The 14,754-nt window shown below is 37.0% G+C and overlaps 1 protein-coding gene across 1 annotated transcript in view; it reads left to right on the top strand.

Moving 5' to 3' along the window:
- Window positions 1–5,392, top strand: part of RIMS4 (regulating synaptic membrane exocytosis 4) — a 40,568-nt gene extending 35,176 nt beyond the window's left edge. The window contains exons 3-6 of the mRNA XM_053453867.1: window positions 96–208; window positions 297–398; window positions 3,012–3,151; window positions 5,058–5,392. Of these exons, the coding sequence (XP_053309842.1) occupies window positions 96–208; window positions 297–398; window positions 3,012–3,151; window positions 5,058–5,276 (574 nt within the window). The 3' untranslated portion in view covers window positions 5,277–5,392. The remainder of the gene's footprint in view (window positions 1–95; window positions 209–296; window positions 399–3,011; window positions 3,152–5,057) is intronic.
- The last annotated feature ends 9,362 nt before the right edge of the window (window positions 5,393–14,754 follow it).

Genomic DNA, 14,754 nt, shown 5'->3' with positions numbered 1-14,754 from the left:
TGCTAATATTACTGAGTTTGAGGCCTAATATGTACGGAATTCAGTTCAGTTTCCTCGTCGGTTATTAATGATACTTTTTTTTTTTTTATTTCTAGCTTAAACTACAGTGGAATGTGCCTGGCGTCCGATGGGCAGTTCGGTGGCTTCCTATCGGGCATGGGCCCAGCCCAGTTTGTCGGCCGCCAGACGCTGGCAACGACATCGATGGGTAAGTTACAAGGACGTCATCCTAGGTTTATCGCACGGAATTGAATTACAGCAAATGAATTTATCGGGGTTCTCGCCTTTTATTGCAGGAGACGTGGAAGTTGGTTTACTGGAACGAAATGGGCAACTTGAAGTGGAAATTATTCAAGCTCGAGGTTTAACGGCGAAAGCTGGCTCCAAAACCCCACCAGGTAAACTGGCACAAAAAATATAATATGTCTGATTTATCGAAAAGCTAGTATATTACAATTCTTTCCGATCCAGCAGTCATTTAAAATTCAGGTCATAATCTGATGATGTCATTTTCCTACACAACCTTTGGCTTTTCAACACAATTACTTGATAATAAATTCCAAACTGCGTTTTTCCTTTTGTTCTAGAGATCAGAAGAGAGATCTCTTCATAAAGAAACGCGTGAATGTGCGGAAATGCGTGAATGTGCGGCGTGGCAGCCCTGGATCTCTTTAAGATTGTTTCTGTTCAATACCCAGAATATAACGAAATGTGTTTTTATTCAGCAAAAATCTATATAAAACCCACAAAATGATATCCAGTTTATAGAATTGCTACTTTTCTTTTCTTTTTTGGGACAAGCCTGTTGTAGTTTAATTTATCACAAAATCAGCAAATACCGCAGGAGTTCTTCATCCCTGAGACCCCTTGCAAAGAGTGGGGACCCCAAGATAAGTGGATAGGGGGGTTCAGGTAATGGCTCGTTGCGTTCGGTTCTGAGCGTAAAGGGAAATCTTAATTGTCCCCAAATATAAGTGCCGGGGTGGGATGGAGACCGATATTGATGGCCAGAAACTGTAGTGAAATGTATAAGATTATTAAGGTAAAAAAAATATATATATTATCTCCACGTTGACATCTTCTCTGTTCAGGGGATTTGGCTCTGTATATAACGCGAGCGTTTCTGTATTCCCTGCTTTCATTAGCCGTTTGCGTGTAATAATTACGTTGTATTAGGAGGTCATTAATGACCGCAAAGCACACATTAATGATACAACCTTGGCGCACAGTAGCAATATTGCTATTGCCGGACTTTAACCCCTTAAGGACAATGGGCGGTCCCTAAACCCATTGAAAACAATGCATTTTGAGCCCGTACATGTACGGGCTTTGTCATTAAGGGGTTAATTAACACATTTTTATCTATCTGAACACTACATGTGTGGATTATTAGTGTGATATATATATATATATATCATATCGTTACACTGACTTAAACTTCATTCACTCTACCGATCGGCAATCATTAAAAAAATATCGGCTACCACAGGCGTTACGTTTGCCATGACTTTTGCTTTTCAGTAAAAATAATCGTTACAATCTTTTGTTAAGACTTTAGCATATTTAATGAATATTCTGTTTAATGAATATTCTGTTTAATGAATATATAGCACTAAGTCTACTAGCATAACGCTAAAGCGCTCAGCCGCTATAAGTTTAATGTTTGGTGTTACCAGAGCCAGTTAATTAGAAAAATTATTTATCGGGGATTAGTTGTTTGCCAAATAAATGTCTGTCTTTAGCTTATGGAGCTCGGGGGGGGGGGGGCTTTGTGTTATTATTGGAAATTGGGCCTGGACTGCAGCTGTTTTCTCATTTACTTCAAATAACTTCAATGAATTCCGCTTTCCCCACAATGTTGTTCTGCTGCTTTAAAGAATATATTAAAAATCTAATGTCTGTAAATGCGAACGCTAACGCCTTGGGCAAAAAAGTAAGAATTTGAGATCCTGCAGTTGCTGATCCCCATCTTTCTGGAACTCCTCTTGTCGACAGCGGCTGGTTAGAGAAGTCTCCGTATGCTTCAGCCAGGACACTCGAGAGATCTTTTAATAACGTTGCATCCTATCAGATCCCATGGATTTGTCTAATTTTACTTTGGAGAGTTAGATCTTTTTGCTCTTTAAACGCGTTTCTCTTTTTTCTCTAACTGATGTCCCTTCTTCTGTAAAAACCGGACAGACGTTTATTTAGGCTTTAATATTTATAATAAGAGGTTATATAATAAGACATTATTTATACAAGTCGCTTCTAATTATTCATTGTTTACTTATTTCTTCCCTTGCATATCTAAGAAGGGGTTTATCACCTTTTTGTTAACCTGGTAATTTTAATATTGAATAATGCAGTTTGCCTCCTTAAGCTTAGCTTTATATTTGCTCTTAATAGTCCAAAAGAGGGACTGTCATTCCTAAGAGGGACATTTGGGAAGTATTGTAGTGAAATACATTTTAGCAGCATTTCATAGGGTTAATCAATGCAACAATATAGGATCTTAACAAAGCAGATATTTTGGATAAACTGGTAAGATGGGGGTGGCGGAAGTTCCCACTGATTACTCCGCAGAGGGTGCTACCGGTATATTGAATACTAACTATGGGACTAAGGAGCAGGCCGGTATTTATATAATTTGGGGATTAGAATGAATGTATATTTAATGTATAATACAGCTTTTTCTTTTTTTTTTCTTCTTTTCTTCCACAACGCTAGTATAGAATACAAAATGCGTATCTGAGATGTCAGCAATTCCTTCAGAAACCAGCATTCTATGATTTTTAGGTATTTCTTCTGGTTGCAAAGGACTGTTCTTTGTGACTCTCTTGGGTAGATCAGAGGCCAAACATTAGATTTTCTATGTAGGCAATTTCTTGTAATCCAATGAAATCGCGTAAAATCAAGTTATCTGCTGTTTTTATTTTCCTTCTAACGCTGTCCATCTGCCGCCTGCCCTGAAGTCGGTAAATCGGATCATGTGATAAAGCGTTTTAATATTCCCGCTCTCTGTTTTCCAGCTGCTTACATAAAGGTATATCTGCTAGAAAATGGAGTTTGCATTGCAAAAAAGAAGACTAAAGTTGGTCGGAAATCCTTGGACCCTTTGTATAACCAGGTGCTCGTGTTCAGCGAAAGCCCGCAAGGGAAAGTATTACAGGTGAAAATGGAACTTTTTTATATTTCATAGCATATAAATAATTGTGTATGGATTAGTATATATTTGTGTGTATAGGATAGGACCCATAGGATATAAATCACAATGCCATAGTAGAAACCCTCGGGCAGATATTATGGGGTTGAGCTGTAACAGACGCTGCTAGATCTTTTGTATCATTGCAGAGTTTCCATTGTTGTGGGAAGTTTGTTTGTTTGTTGAGGTCTTTGAGCCACAGTGTAATAAAACGGTTTGGTTAAGAATACGGTATCTGCGCTGTTTTAATTTGCAGTTTTTGGGCCACAGCCTAGGAGAGCATCTTGCGCCAGAAACCTACTTTCTGACTTAATGGATCTTCTCCGTATGAGGAGGTTTTCTGGCAAACGTGGTGCTCGTGGTTCAGAGTCTGATTTTAACCCGGCACCGCCGTCCATTTTCTGTTTTATGTTGCAGCATCCAGAGATTTCTTACATTAACCAAGTCACATCCTGAGAATTGTTCATTAAAAATAACCTCAATTATCTCTTTCATTCAATATTTTATGTTGTACTTTTCTTGGCTAAGTAGTCTTCGGATGGAACCTTGCAGATTAGGGCTAAAAATGCACTGTGTCCTTTTATATTTAAAAATGCACAGGTTGTGCTAATTGCCGTTGTTTAACATTAAAAATAAAAAAAATGTTTTTGGCACAAAAATCTTCAAGATATTCGGTCTCTCACGGGAATCGGTAAAAAGGATAACGTGCCTTTGTTTTGTAATATAAGTGAACTTGTCGGTGTTCTGACCTCGTGTTAGAGGTATATTTATACCGAGGCATTTAACAGCAAAAACGCTGCTCTGTCCGTTCTCTTCAAGAGCTGTATAAATTACTTGAAAACAACGTCCCCGAGAAAGCAATTAGTGCTTAAAATCTATTGTAGCCGTTTCAAAGTTCCCTGAACATCACTACAGGAGTTGGCGCGGCCTCGTATCCCTAACCAGCCTTCTACGTGGCTCGGATCGCTCTTGAATACATAAATAGGTGCTTCGGATAACATTCTGGTTCTTCTCTTGGCAGTCAAACAATGATGAAAGGGACAGAGGATCATACGGTAGACAGATTCATTTGAACGGTTACTATTCCAGTGTATCCTAATATACCTAATATACTAATAATACCATAGAATTCAAAAGGGTGTACTTTCAAAAAGTCACATAAAAATTATTGGTAAGGTCCTGCTCCCTAGCCAGGCCTCAAACGCCATGCCTTAAAAACAAAATTGTCCCTTCTTGGCCACTTGAGATTGTGTGTGGTGTGCGTGTGGTTGTTTGCGTAGTGTGTGTGGTTGTTTGCGTAGTGTGTGGTGTGCGCATGGTTGTTTGCGTGGTGTGTGTGGTTGTTTGCGTGGTGTGTGGTGCGCGCATGGTTGTTTGCGTGGGCACGAGCAACTAGGAGGCTGGCAGTATAATAGTCTTTCTCAGTTTTCTGGTTTATACTTTTTAAAACTGCTGTTTTTTTTTTATTCAGGTTTATAATCCCATTATAATCAATATTTATGTGATTTGAAGAACCAGGTGTTGCCCGCACCCTGCAGATAATAAAGCATTGATTGGTTTAACTGGATTTACTTTTAAATCAAGCAACAAAAAGTTTTCAAGCATACATTACATTTAGACATCGCCACAATGTTACAGTGCAGTTTCTCCTTTATTTAGTTTTAAAATGTTACATCGTTCATATTATTTAAATTAAATATTTACCGCATCAAAATGCTTTAATTTATATCAGTTATTTTTCTACACTTTATATGTCAAACAGGCATGCAAATGATTTATGTGTTAATCCAGTTGGTTGCAAACCAGAATGTTTTCCATATTCCTTAATGTTTTCCATGCATTTCCGTGTATGACATATCGTATGTTTTTGAAGGTGATGGTGTGGGGGAATTACGGAAGAATGGAAAGGAAACATTTCATGGGAGTAGCAAGAATACTTCTAGAAGAACTTGATTTGTCGAGCATGGTAATTGGATGGTACAAGCTCTTTCCAACATCTTCGATGGTCGATCCGTCAACAGGTCCTCTTCTCCGTCAGCCTTCACAGCTTTCTTTGGAAAGCACTGTTGGACCTTGCTGCGAGAGATCCTAATAGTGATGCGTAGGACCAGTGTCGTCTTTTTGATTTCCCACTAGAAAGGCTTTGTTTGGATTTCTGAGCTTGAACGTCCCGCATGTTTGACCAGCTTGACTTCTGGAAGCTGACCGTAACCAAACAACCTTTTGAGAGAAGGAGTGTTTTCTTAACATGAGTCTAAGGCCTAATTGTAAAATCATACAAATACCTCTAATCTCACTTTGTTTGATGTCTTCTCTATACTGGAATCTAAGATTAAGAATTGTTCAAGTTGCAGCATTGTAAAGGAAGGTATTTTCATAGCTTTCTATCAAGAACTTTTTAAACTTTCCTATTACTGTTGCCTACAAGTGTTTATTGGATGTGACTGGAATACAGTATTTAAACAATAGTTTATATATATATATATTGAAAACTCAATTTATGTTTATCACGGACGAACTTTAATTGGGAATGATATTTATTGTACAGTAAATTATATTTCTGATTTTAAAACTGTGCCAATCTACCAGAAAGTGTCTTTACCACTTGGGCAAAGCAGTTGAGAAATCACCTGAATGGAATATATACCTGAATTCGTAGAGGTAGTAAAGTAGATAGTAGAGGTCGTTTGTTCAGGGAAGTGCTTTTATTAAAGTGCTGTTGACCAATATAAATTCAAGCCATTGTATACCAGCATTTAGTTTAATGAAATGTTACATAATTTAATAATAATCTGCATTTTAAGCATGCTTTAGAGCATTATACGACACATCTTTGTATTTTAGAATACATATGTTTTGAGTTCTATATTTTGCGAAACCATTGGCTAATTTGCAAAATTAGAATGATAAAGAAATGCACCTCTTTTTTTTACATAAGAGATATTGGTGCCCCTTCTGAATTCAATTGGATATGCCAAAAATAAGTACTAAATATTGAAATATTCTGAAAAGCTATAGTAAAATATTAAAATTTAAGAAAAATGTTCTTAATAAATATAACGGAATTAAAGACAAGAAATGTGCTTTCCAAACAAAATTGTATTTTTATCTACATCAACATAATCGTATTTTAATGGAAAGGGAGAATGTATTATAGTGTAAGTAACACAAGCTTCCAGACTTCACTAGCAAAAAATTGCATAAATAGTGAAGTCTAATCTGTTCTGCTGCTGTTTATTAAATTCCCAAATACCAAAATTCTACATCATGCTTGTAAAAGAAATATTGACTTAATGTATATAGTTTTTAAAATGTTTTCAAATCATTCTATTTAAATAAGTTTATTAGTTATGCATAAGGTCACTTTTGCGGCTGTAACCCCCGTTGACCAGAGATGCTGGCATGTGCCAACCCTGATAGTAGAGTCCAGAGCTCTCCTTCCACAGAATATTACTTGTTTATGTGTCATGATTTCAAATCTTTATCATTGTGTGCATCAGTTTGTCGACTAATTAACAGACATTGTGATTTGCACTAATGCTATTTTATGTATTTATGCTCACAGGTAGATCTTACATTAACTAACAAGGCTGGCATGTTTGAGCTTTGTAGTATTTTCATATTATTCCATTTTAAAGGGGAATGTGCAATGACCTGAGGATAAAACATTTTTTTTTCTAGAAATGAGTACATCACGTGTGTATAATCTACGGCAGATTCTGCTATGATTATTTTCCTAGCAGGAGTTCACGTTGAGCCAAGTTTAAAGATAAAACACTGAAGTGAACTGGCTACGGCATTGTACCATCCAAAAACAATCTATTAGAAATCCGATTTCTGGAATTACCAATGGGTTTTGAATCCGTTAAAGGCCGCGTAACTATATGCAGTTCTGAAATTCACCCAAAATGGCCACGGATTGCAGTAATTTGTTACTTTTTGCCATTTCACCAGTTAAAGTTAAAATGAAAGAGATACAAAGCTGAGAAAGCTTACGATTTTCCACCAGCTAGGATTAAGTGCTGACATCAGATTAATATTTATTACAAGGGGACGCTCTTTGTAAATAATTTTCTCTTTACTTGACACTTAATGTTTTCTTTAAACTTGATTTTAAATTATTAAGCATGGATGATACCTTTGTTTAGCTCCTAAAATGTAGGGGGTAAAATAAATTGGACACCCAACTGAATAAGGAAAGTATGTCTGATGATTGCAGTATTATTAATTATTGCATATTAATCCATTAAAACATTCTGCATGTAAATTTTAGACCTTTTAGAAAGCTATCTATTGTAAGGAATAGCAAGGTAGCAGCTCAGTGATTTGTATGTAAAAATGGAAAATAAATATAAAAGTTGTTTACCTTAATGGTTAAAACATTCTTAGCGGTAGATTTTTATAAGGGACGATTGTTAGAGATTAACTACAAGTAAGATTTTACTATGTGTATAAAATACAAAGCTTTGCTGAGTTATTATAGTTTTTTTGTTTCTTGTACGCGAAGAAGGTAAAATAAGATATACGGAAACGGCTTTTTTTGTTAATTGTATTGACGTTGCATTTCCACTTCTCTCTAAATGAATATTGATAGAGTTCCTGGAAATCCGGAAGTGGAATTGTAATTTGAAGGGCTAACTGATCAGAATGCACGCCGAGGTCGATGCTTTATTCTCTCTCCTCTTCCGCTGCCGTCTATGGTGCAGTCACACGTGATTTTATTTTATTTATTTTTTTAATGAAGAAATCTCTGTTTGTTTAGACATTTATATTTTATATAAACCAGACAGGGCCTGATAACCAATTGGTTGTTGGAAACCGGTACATAATACGTAAGTGTTTCGCAACTTGTGGCCCATTTATCACCGGTGGTAGTTTTAATGAAGCAATCATCTAGCGTTAGTAGGCATACCGTTTGGGATAAAGGTTGATTATTAAAATAGTAGAAGGATGAAGGTATAACGCATCCACAGGGTTAGCATGGCCTCTGAGCAATTATGTTGATCAGACCGTATTCAGTTTCATCGCTTAGCTTGGTTGTAAACCTTGAAATATTCTATGGCAGCTACATTTTCTGTTCTTGTATTTATTTGCTGGAAGGGAGAAGTCGGATCTCCTTTTTACTTAAATTACTGAAAACCTCTTGTCACAAACCTAGTGTAATGAGTGCAAATCCTTCACAATCCTTCTGTGGGTAGTTATAGTGGTCCTTAATCCAGAATAGGGGGGGGGCTCACGTTGTGAGTGCACCCGGTTCTTGTATATGCCTGTGACTGAATTTGGCAGTTTGGGGTTATTTTACCAAACGACTGGATTGCAAATGTACTGGGGCAGTTACACCAGCCTACTGTCCCAGACTGGCCCTTAGGAAATGTGGAGGGGGCATGACTGTCCATTTAAACTTAGAACCCCAGTGTCGTTTAATAGGAAAACGTTATAATGAAACTTCTAGTCCACGATCAGATTTATCTGCCGCACATCATATTTATCACACATCCGATTCTATAATGACATATAGCGAACAGATGTATTCATTTTAACATTCATCTGGGCTATCGATGAAACGGTTAAACAGTGTATATAAAAAAGCAATAATACATTTTGCTAATACAACGTCATCAGTTTCTAAACGTGTAGACTACAAGCAGAATGCTAACAGAAGCGTTATATTTTATCCAAATCTAGCTACACATGGTTTTATTTTTATATTGTGAATACCGTAAACCATATGCTTTTGCTACTATTTTAACTTTCTGTCTCTAATTTCGTTGTGGTGATTCTTTAGTCATATAAAGTAACTGGCAGTCAGGTTCGTGTCTGCTGTGTTTGTCAGCAAAGGGTTAACCGTGTGTATTAGCCATTTCCCTCTTGGAGAAGACGTGATCTGGACCTAGTAGAAATATGTTAATTAAAACATTAAGTGCTTATTTTTTCTGGGTAGGACATTTAAGTTTGATAAGAAAAGGTTGGTCCCAACTTGAACAAAGCTTAGCCACCTTCTTTACTTAATGATTACGATAAATGATAGCAAGCCATGTTCCGTCATTATGTACAATTACAGAGACTTTTTAACCTTTTCACCTGAAAATAAGCCAATGCGTTTTTCACAGCCAATACGCGACGGTCAAACCATGGATCCTTGGTTCCGGCCCAGCCAAACCGTGTGTTGCTATGCGGATGCACACGTGTGCGATGGTTCTAAACGGTCACGCTGGCCTTCTAGTGTACCGAGTATTAATCCATGGTGCTTCATGGCCAGCCCCGACCTGGATAGGATGCAGACAAATAGGAAAGTAAGAGGGAAATTTTGTTTAGGTTAAAAAAAATAGGAAACAGGGAGTCAGAGATTTCGGCAGTCATTACTTTAACGTTTCAATGATTTCCTCAACTGATTTCCTGAACATTGAAACGAAGCCTGAACTTCCAGTAAAAAGGTTTCTTCGTGCTCGGGATGTTCAGCGCAGCCACTGCCGTAAAGCAGCACTTTTTCTATTTGTCTTTTAAATGCTTTGTCGAACGTAATGGTTCTTAATCTTAGACAGAAACTGCCTCCATTCCAACATTTAGCATGATTAAATTCCGTTATCAAAAGTACCTATAATGCGTGCTTTTGATTTTCAGAATATTTGTATGTAAGGGACAATTTTAACTCAGGGAAGCAAAGATGTCAGGCAAAAAGTGAAGAAATCAGTTCCTGCCATAAAGAACCCCTACCTCTGCTCCTTAAATAAGCTGCCGGACCCAGCTTCTGCCAAAGGGAAGGGACGTCTGAACAAATCGAGTAACTTAATGCCTGGGAGAAATCATTAGAATCCAGAGGACAGGAACGTAAGATGGCTTTTCTCGTGACCTACTGGTATGCTGGATTTCTGACACAGATTTTAGCTTTAAGAATTTAGTTTTATTAACAGTCCTGAACGGTGAAATGTGGAAATCTGCTTGAATTTCAACCTAACCCCCTTTATCTGTAAATATTGAAATGTGTAAACTACAAACAAATTCATAGGTTTAACACAAAGTAGCCACTTGATTTTCCTGATCGTAATTTTCAATTTCTTCCAAAATAATTGGTATAACTTGAACCGTTAAATATGTCTGGTCTAATATATGTCCTGTTACCCCAATTATAGAACTTTTCTCACACCTAAGCATTGTGTATACAATATATATATATATATATATATATATATATATATATATACAGCAATTATTATTGTTTTATATAGCGCCATCAAGTTCCATAGCGCTGTACAATGGGTGGACAGAACATAACAAGTAGTATGTAAAATAACAATTTGACTTACAGAGATAACCGGTGAGGAGGGCCCGGCTCAGACGAGGTTACAATTGTTGTTCCCTTCCTTTTCCTGAAATTTGAATAAGAAAAGGAAGCTTACTCTTTGCCTTTGGTCGTTTCCACATTAAATTTGGTGTTATTGTTATTTCTGTGCTGTTCCTATTATGTGCCAAATTGTATGAAATCGTTGGCAAATGCTTTGGAAGCAGTATCTGTTTATATATCGTTTTTCAATGGTTTGTTACATTTGCAATATATATATATATATATATATTGTGTTCACACGTGTATTAATTACACATTATGTTTATGTGCTGTAGGCAACCGCCCCAACACACACATATTGTAGAAAAGTGTACTGCTATCAGTGTAAGAAACTTATTATTTTACAGTTCCATAAAGAAAAGCTTGGCTTATAGCCTTATTTTTCCATTAGTTTAAGGGAATCGGATATTTTTGAATTATCTAGTAAAGCGAGCTGCTCTGTTACCATATTTCACTCAGTTTATTGTGATTCATGTCACGGCTCCATAAATGACCAGCGTGATAACCGAGTTACAAGGCAGCCCAAAACAGGTTTTTATAAGCAGGACTTGTTTGTATTCAGCCCGTTCATCGCTGATGATACTTCGTCAGATGACATAAAGAGTCCTCTCAATCATTGATATCCTTGGAGCTTTCACAGGGCAGTATTCTACTTTGTTAGGCTACAGCGGATATACAACTTCTACAACACAACTACTACTTTTAACACAAATAGAACAGAAGCCTATGGAATGTTGCTTGACGAGAACATTTTATTGGTTGCTATGAAGCTGATTTTTAAAACTTTGCACAGAATTATCCTTTCACGTAACCCCCGATGTACCTGAATATTTTTCATGAGAAGACCTTGAATTGCTTTAAGTTTAATTTTTGCCATATTTTGTGCCAACGGCATCTGTTGTGATTTGTGCTTCTCTGGGTACCTTCTAACGATGTTATTATTTAACTGCCTTATTAAACGGTCTTGTCTGCTGCGGTGTATTCCACCTCTGTATACGCATCACAATGGATAGTAACTGTATTGTATATATTCTATGGAACAAATACAAAGTTTGTAATTATGTATGTGATGTAAAATCCAATCCATGTGTTTCAAATTAAGGAATTTATCATGTATTATTTGACTAAAAAACCGTAATCTGCATTTTAAATCACTGAAACGGACCAGATTTCTAACAAACGTACCATTCCTTTTACTACAGAAATTGTTTCTTTAATATTGTTCATTACCAAATTCCACCTCTCAGGGGTTAAATGTTAAATCAAACTTGAAAATAGCCACATCAAGTATCAGAAACCATTTTAAAAACAAAGACAAGAATACATTTTGCTTTTGTTTTGTTTTTTTTTAGCCATTGATCCAAAGATAATTAATTGTATTTTATTGCTTTATGCATAGAGCGTTTTTCTTTTTTTTTTTCTACCAAATATTGTGTTTTAAATATATTTCCAGTAGCCTTAATCTGTTCCGTTATATTTGACTTAAGATTTTTAACAGTGAAAATCGAAGGGAAAAAAAAAAAGTACAATATACATGTAGCCCGCTGACCAGCTGTTACTAACGTTAAAAAGCATGGATGATTTACATTTTTTTTCAGAAAAGTGACAGTGAGAAATATGATTTTTAGTACCATCACTTAATATTGTCAGGTGCATGTAGCTCTTGGTTTGGCCTACAAAGTAGATTGTACCGTGCATATCAAACTGTAATCTGTTTAATGTAATGTTTGGGGCTTCTAGCGAAATACTGCATTTGTATACATGGAGAAGTTATACAATACACGATGTGCTATTTTACTGTCCGTAGAATCAATTCAGAAGCCGTGTAACGATTGAATAAAAAATAATTGTTAATCTTGGGGTAAACTGTTCTTACTAGATGCAAAAAATAAAGACATTTTTTTAGTTTAGTTGATTACTGTGTTTATTTCTAGTCTATAGGATAGACTCGTTTCCAAATATTTGTGTTATGAACTTTGGTTGTAATATCTAAAGTATTATCTAGAGGTGCCCAGAGTGTCTTTAAATCTAAGGTGTTTTGAACTTAATTCTAACAGAAAGCTCACCTTTTGATTACTAGATATTAGAAACAGGACAGGGTACTCTAGAGCGCAGTATATGAAACTTGTCCCGGGGTGGGCAACAGCAGGCTTTGTGGTGAACATTTCACCCGATTAACATGAGCTTTCTCATCGATAGACGATGTGCCAAAAACCAACCTGTCCATAAGTAAACATTTCCAAGATCTGTGTCTCTAAATCTAACCTTTTAATCCCAGTCCGAGTGGTCCGTGTGCCGTTTTGACCTTATCCTCTGATCTACCTCTGCTCCAAAAACTAAAACCTTTGATATTTGCTGTAAATGAATGAGTTAAATATATTGCAGACATTATTTGTGTGAATACCGGCTACGCTGTTCTGCAGTAGTGAAAAGGTAAATGCTGGTCTGAAAATCCTTACAAAAATATAAAATAAGATTGTGACCTCTTAAAGATATTATTGTATTATTATTATTAGCTCTCATTCACAATATACGCCATACCCCGGTTATCAGTTGCTTAGCAACGCTTGACGACAGTTCAGAATCTAACAGCATGCATGTTCATGTGACGATGGTTTAAAAAAACCCGAAGATGCAAATCCAAAACTGTGATTCACATAAAAAGCACTCTTTAGAATTATCACTCATGCGCTTGTCGAATTCCTTAAATACATAACTGTATAAGCATACATAAGCGCTTGCAGGTTGTGTCTGCCCGAAAAGGCTAGTCAATTGTTTTTTTTCATATTTTTTCTTAATTTTTAATGTAAACAAGCATTTGTGTTCCAAATTTACTTATATATTTAATATTTATTTAGTTAGATCAGGATTACCCCCCCCCTCACCCCCGAGATAGACTGAGGCTCGCTCCATGAGTAGGGATAAAGAGGTCCCCACACACAGGGGTTGAGCAGAATCCCCCAATGTCGCATTGTGTGCCCAACTACATTTCCCACATATATTCCCTAGTGCCCGTGCTTAACCAGAAGGCACGCAAATGATTTATCAGTCTGTGGCCACTTGGACAGGTTATTTAGACAGCCACCATTACAGAGGATTTCCCCAATGAAGCCACGATCCCCCCACTGCCCGCTAAAGCAAGGCAGCTTCCCGGAAAAGTTCCCAAAAACGTGAAGTACGGGTTAGCATTTCTCCAATTTATTTCGATTGCAGTCCGGTGTTTCATAAAAACATTGCAGGAGGCAAAGATTCTCTCTGCACGTTTATAGAGACTCGTCTGATATTTGCTTTGCATTTTTCTCCCATACGCAAAAGATCCTCCTATTTTTAACTAAACCTCAAACAAATATCACAGTTCAAGACCAGCGTAATCCAATCCTATCTACGTTATAAAACATACGCAGTGAAGAATATGTACAGCCCACCCAGATATTCTTACCCTCGCCTTGTTGCTCTTAAAGATCGTTAAAGCAGAAAATAGATTGTCTCTCAAGGAATCAAATGATATGTGACACTTTTAATCATCCGTAGGCAAATGTGTTGCTCTGACAACCTTTTATTGAATAGGTTTCGAGAATCTATTACCAAGAATGCAACATAATTGACTAACCAAAATTAGACCTCGCTCAGAGATTGACCTCTGACCTACTGTTACGCCTTTTCCAATCGCTGTGCGTCTGCCATAGGCAAACGGAACAGCGGAAGGTAATTATTCCTAAAGACTGTAACATGTAGCCAGCAATCTTGGTAGTGTGATTGTTGCTTTGTCTCTGCTCGCATGTTGCCATGGGGACCAACACTCCATTGCAAAGGCGAAAGGAGAGCAAGGGCAGGTTTAATGTAATTCAGTGTTCAGCTGCACTTAAACAACTGCATTTGGCATTAAAGGAACATTCCAGCCATCCTATGCATTTTAATGTATATGACAGCTGTGTGGTCCCATTACATTTTGTAGTGTGGATTTTAAAGAATCTTCCATATGACCTCCCCCCTCCCCGCTATGTTCTGTGTCCCGTGCAGCTGAACACATATCTATTTACATGATTTACCTACATTGGTTCAGCAGACAGGGGTCTTTTCAGACTTGCGTGTGCATGCATGGAAATCGATCCCATTCGACGGGCACACTTTCCTGACACCGATTGTTGGAGGAGGAGGCCAGCTGTGGGGCTGCAGCACCTACTGTTACTTTAAAAGTAAATTATTTAAAGAATAACATTTACAAACA

The sequence above is a fragment of the Spea bombifrons genome, chromosome 13 (assembly GCF_027358695.1).
Source record: "Spea bombifrons isolate aSpeBom1 chromosome 13, aSpeBom1.2.pri, whole genome shotgun sequence".
In the NCBI taxonomy this organism is placed as follows: Eukaryota; Metazoa; Chordata; class Amphibia; order Anura; family Pelobatidae; genus Spea; species Spea bombifrons.
The sequence above is the reverse complement of the archived record's forward strand: the minus strand, read 5'-3'. Positions and strand labels throughout refer to the sequence as shown.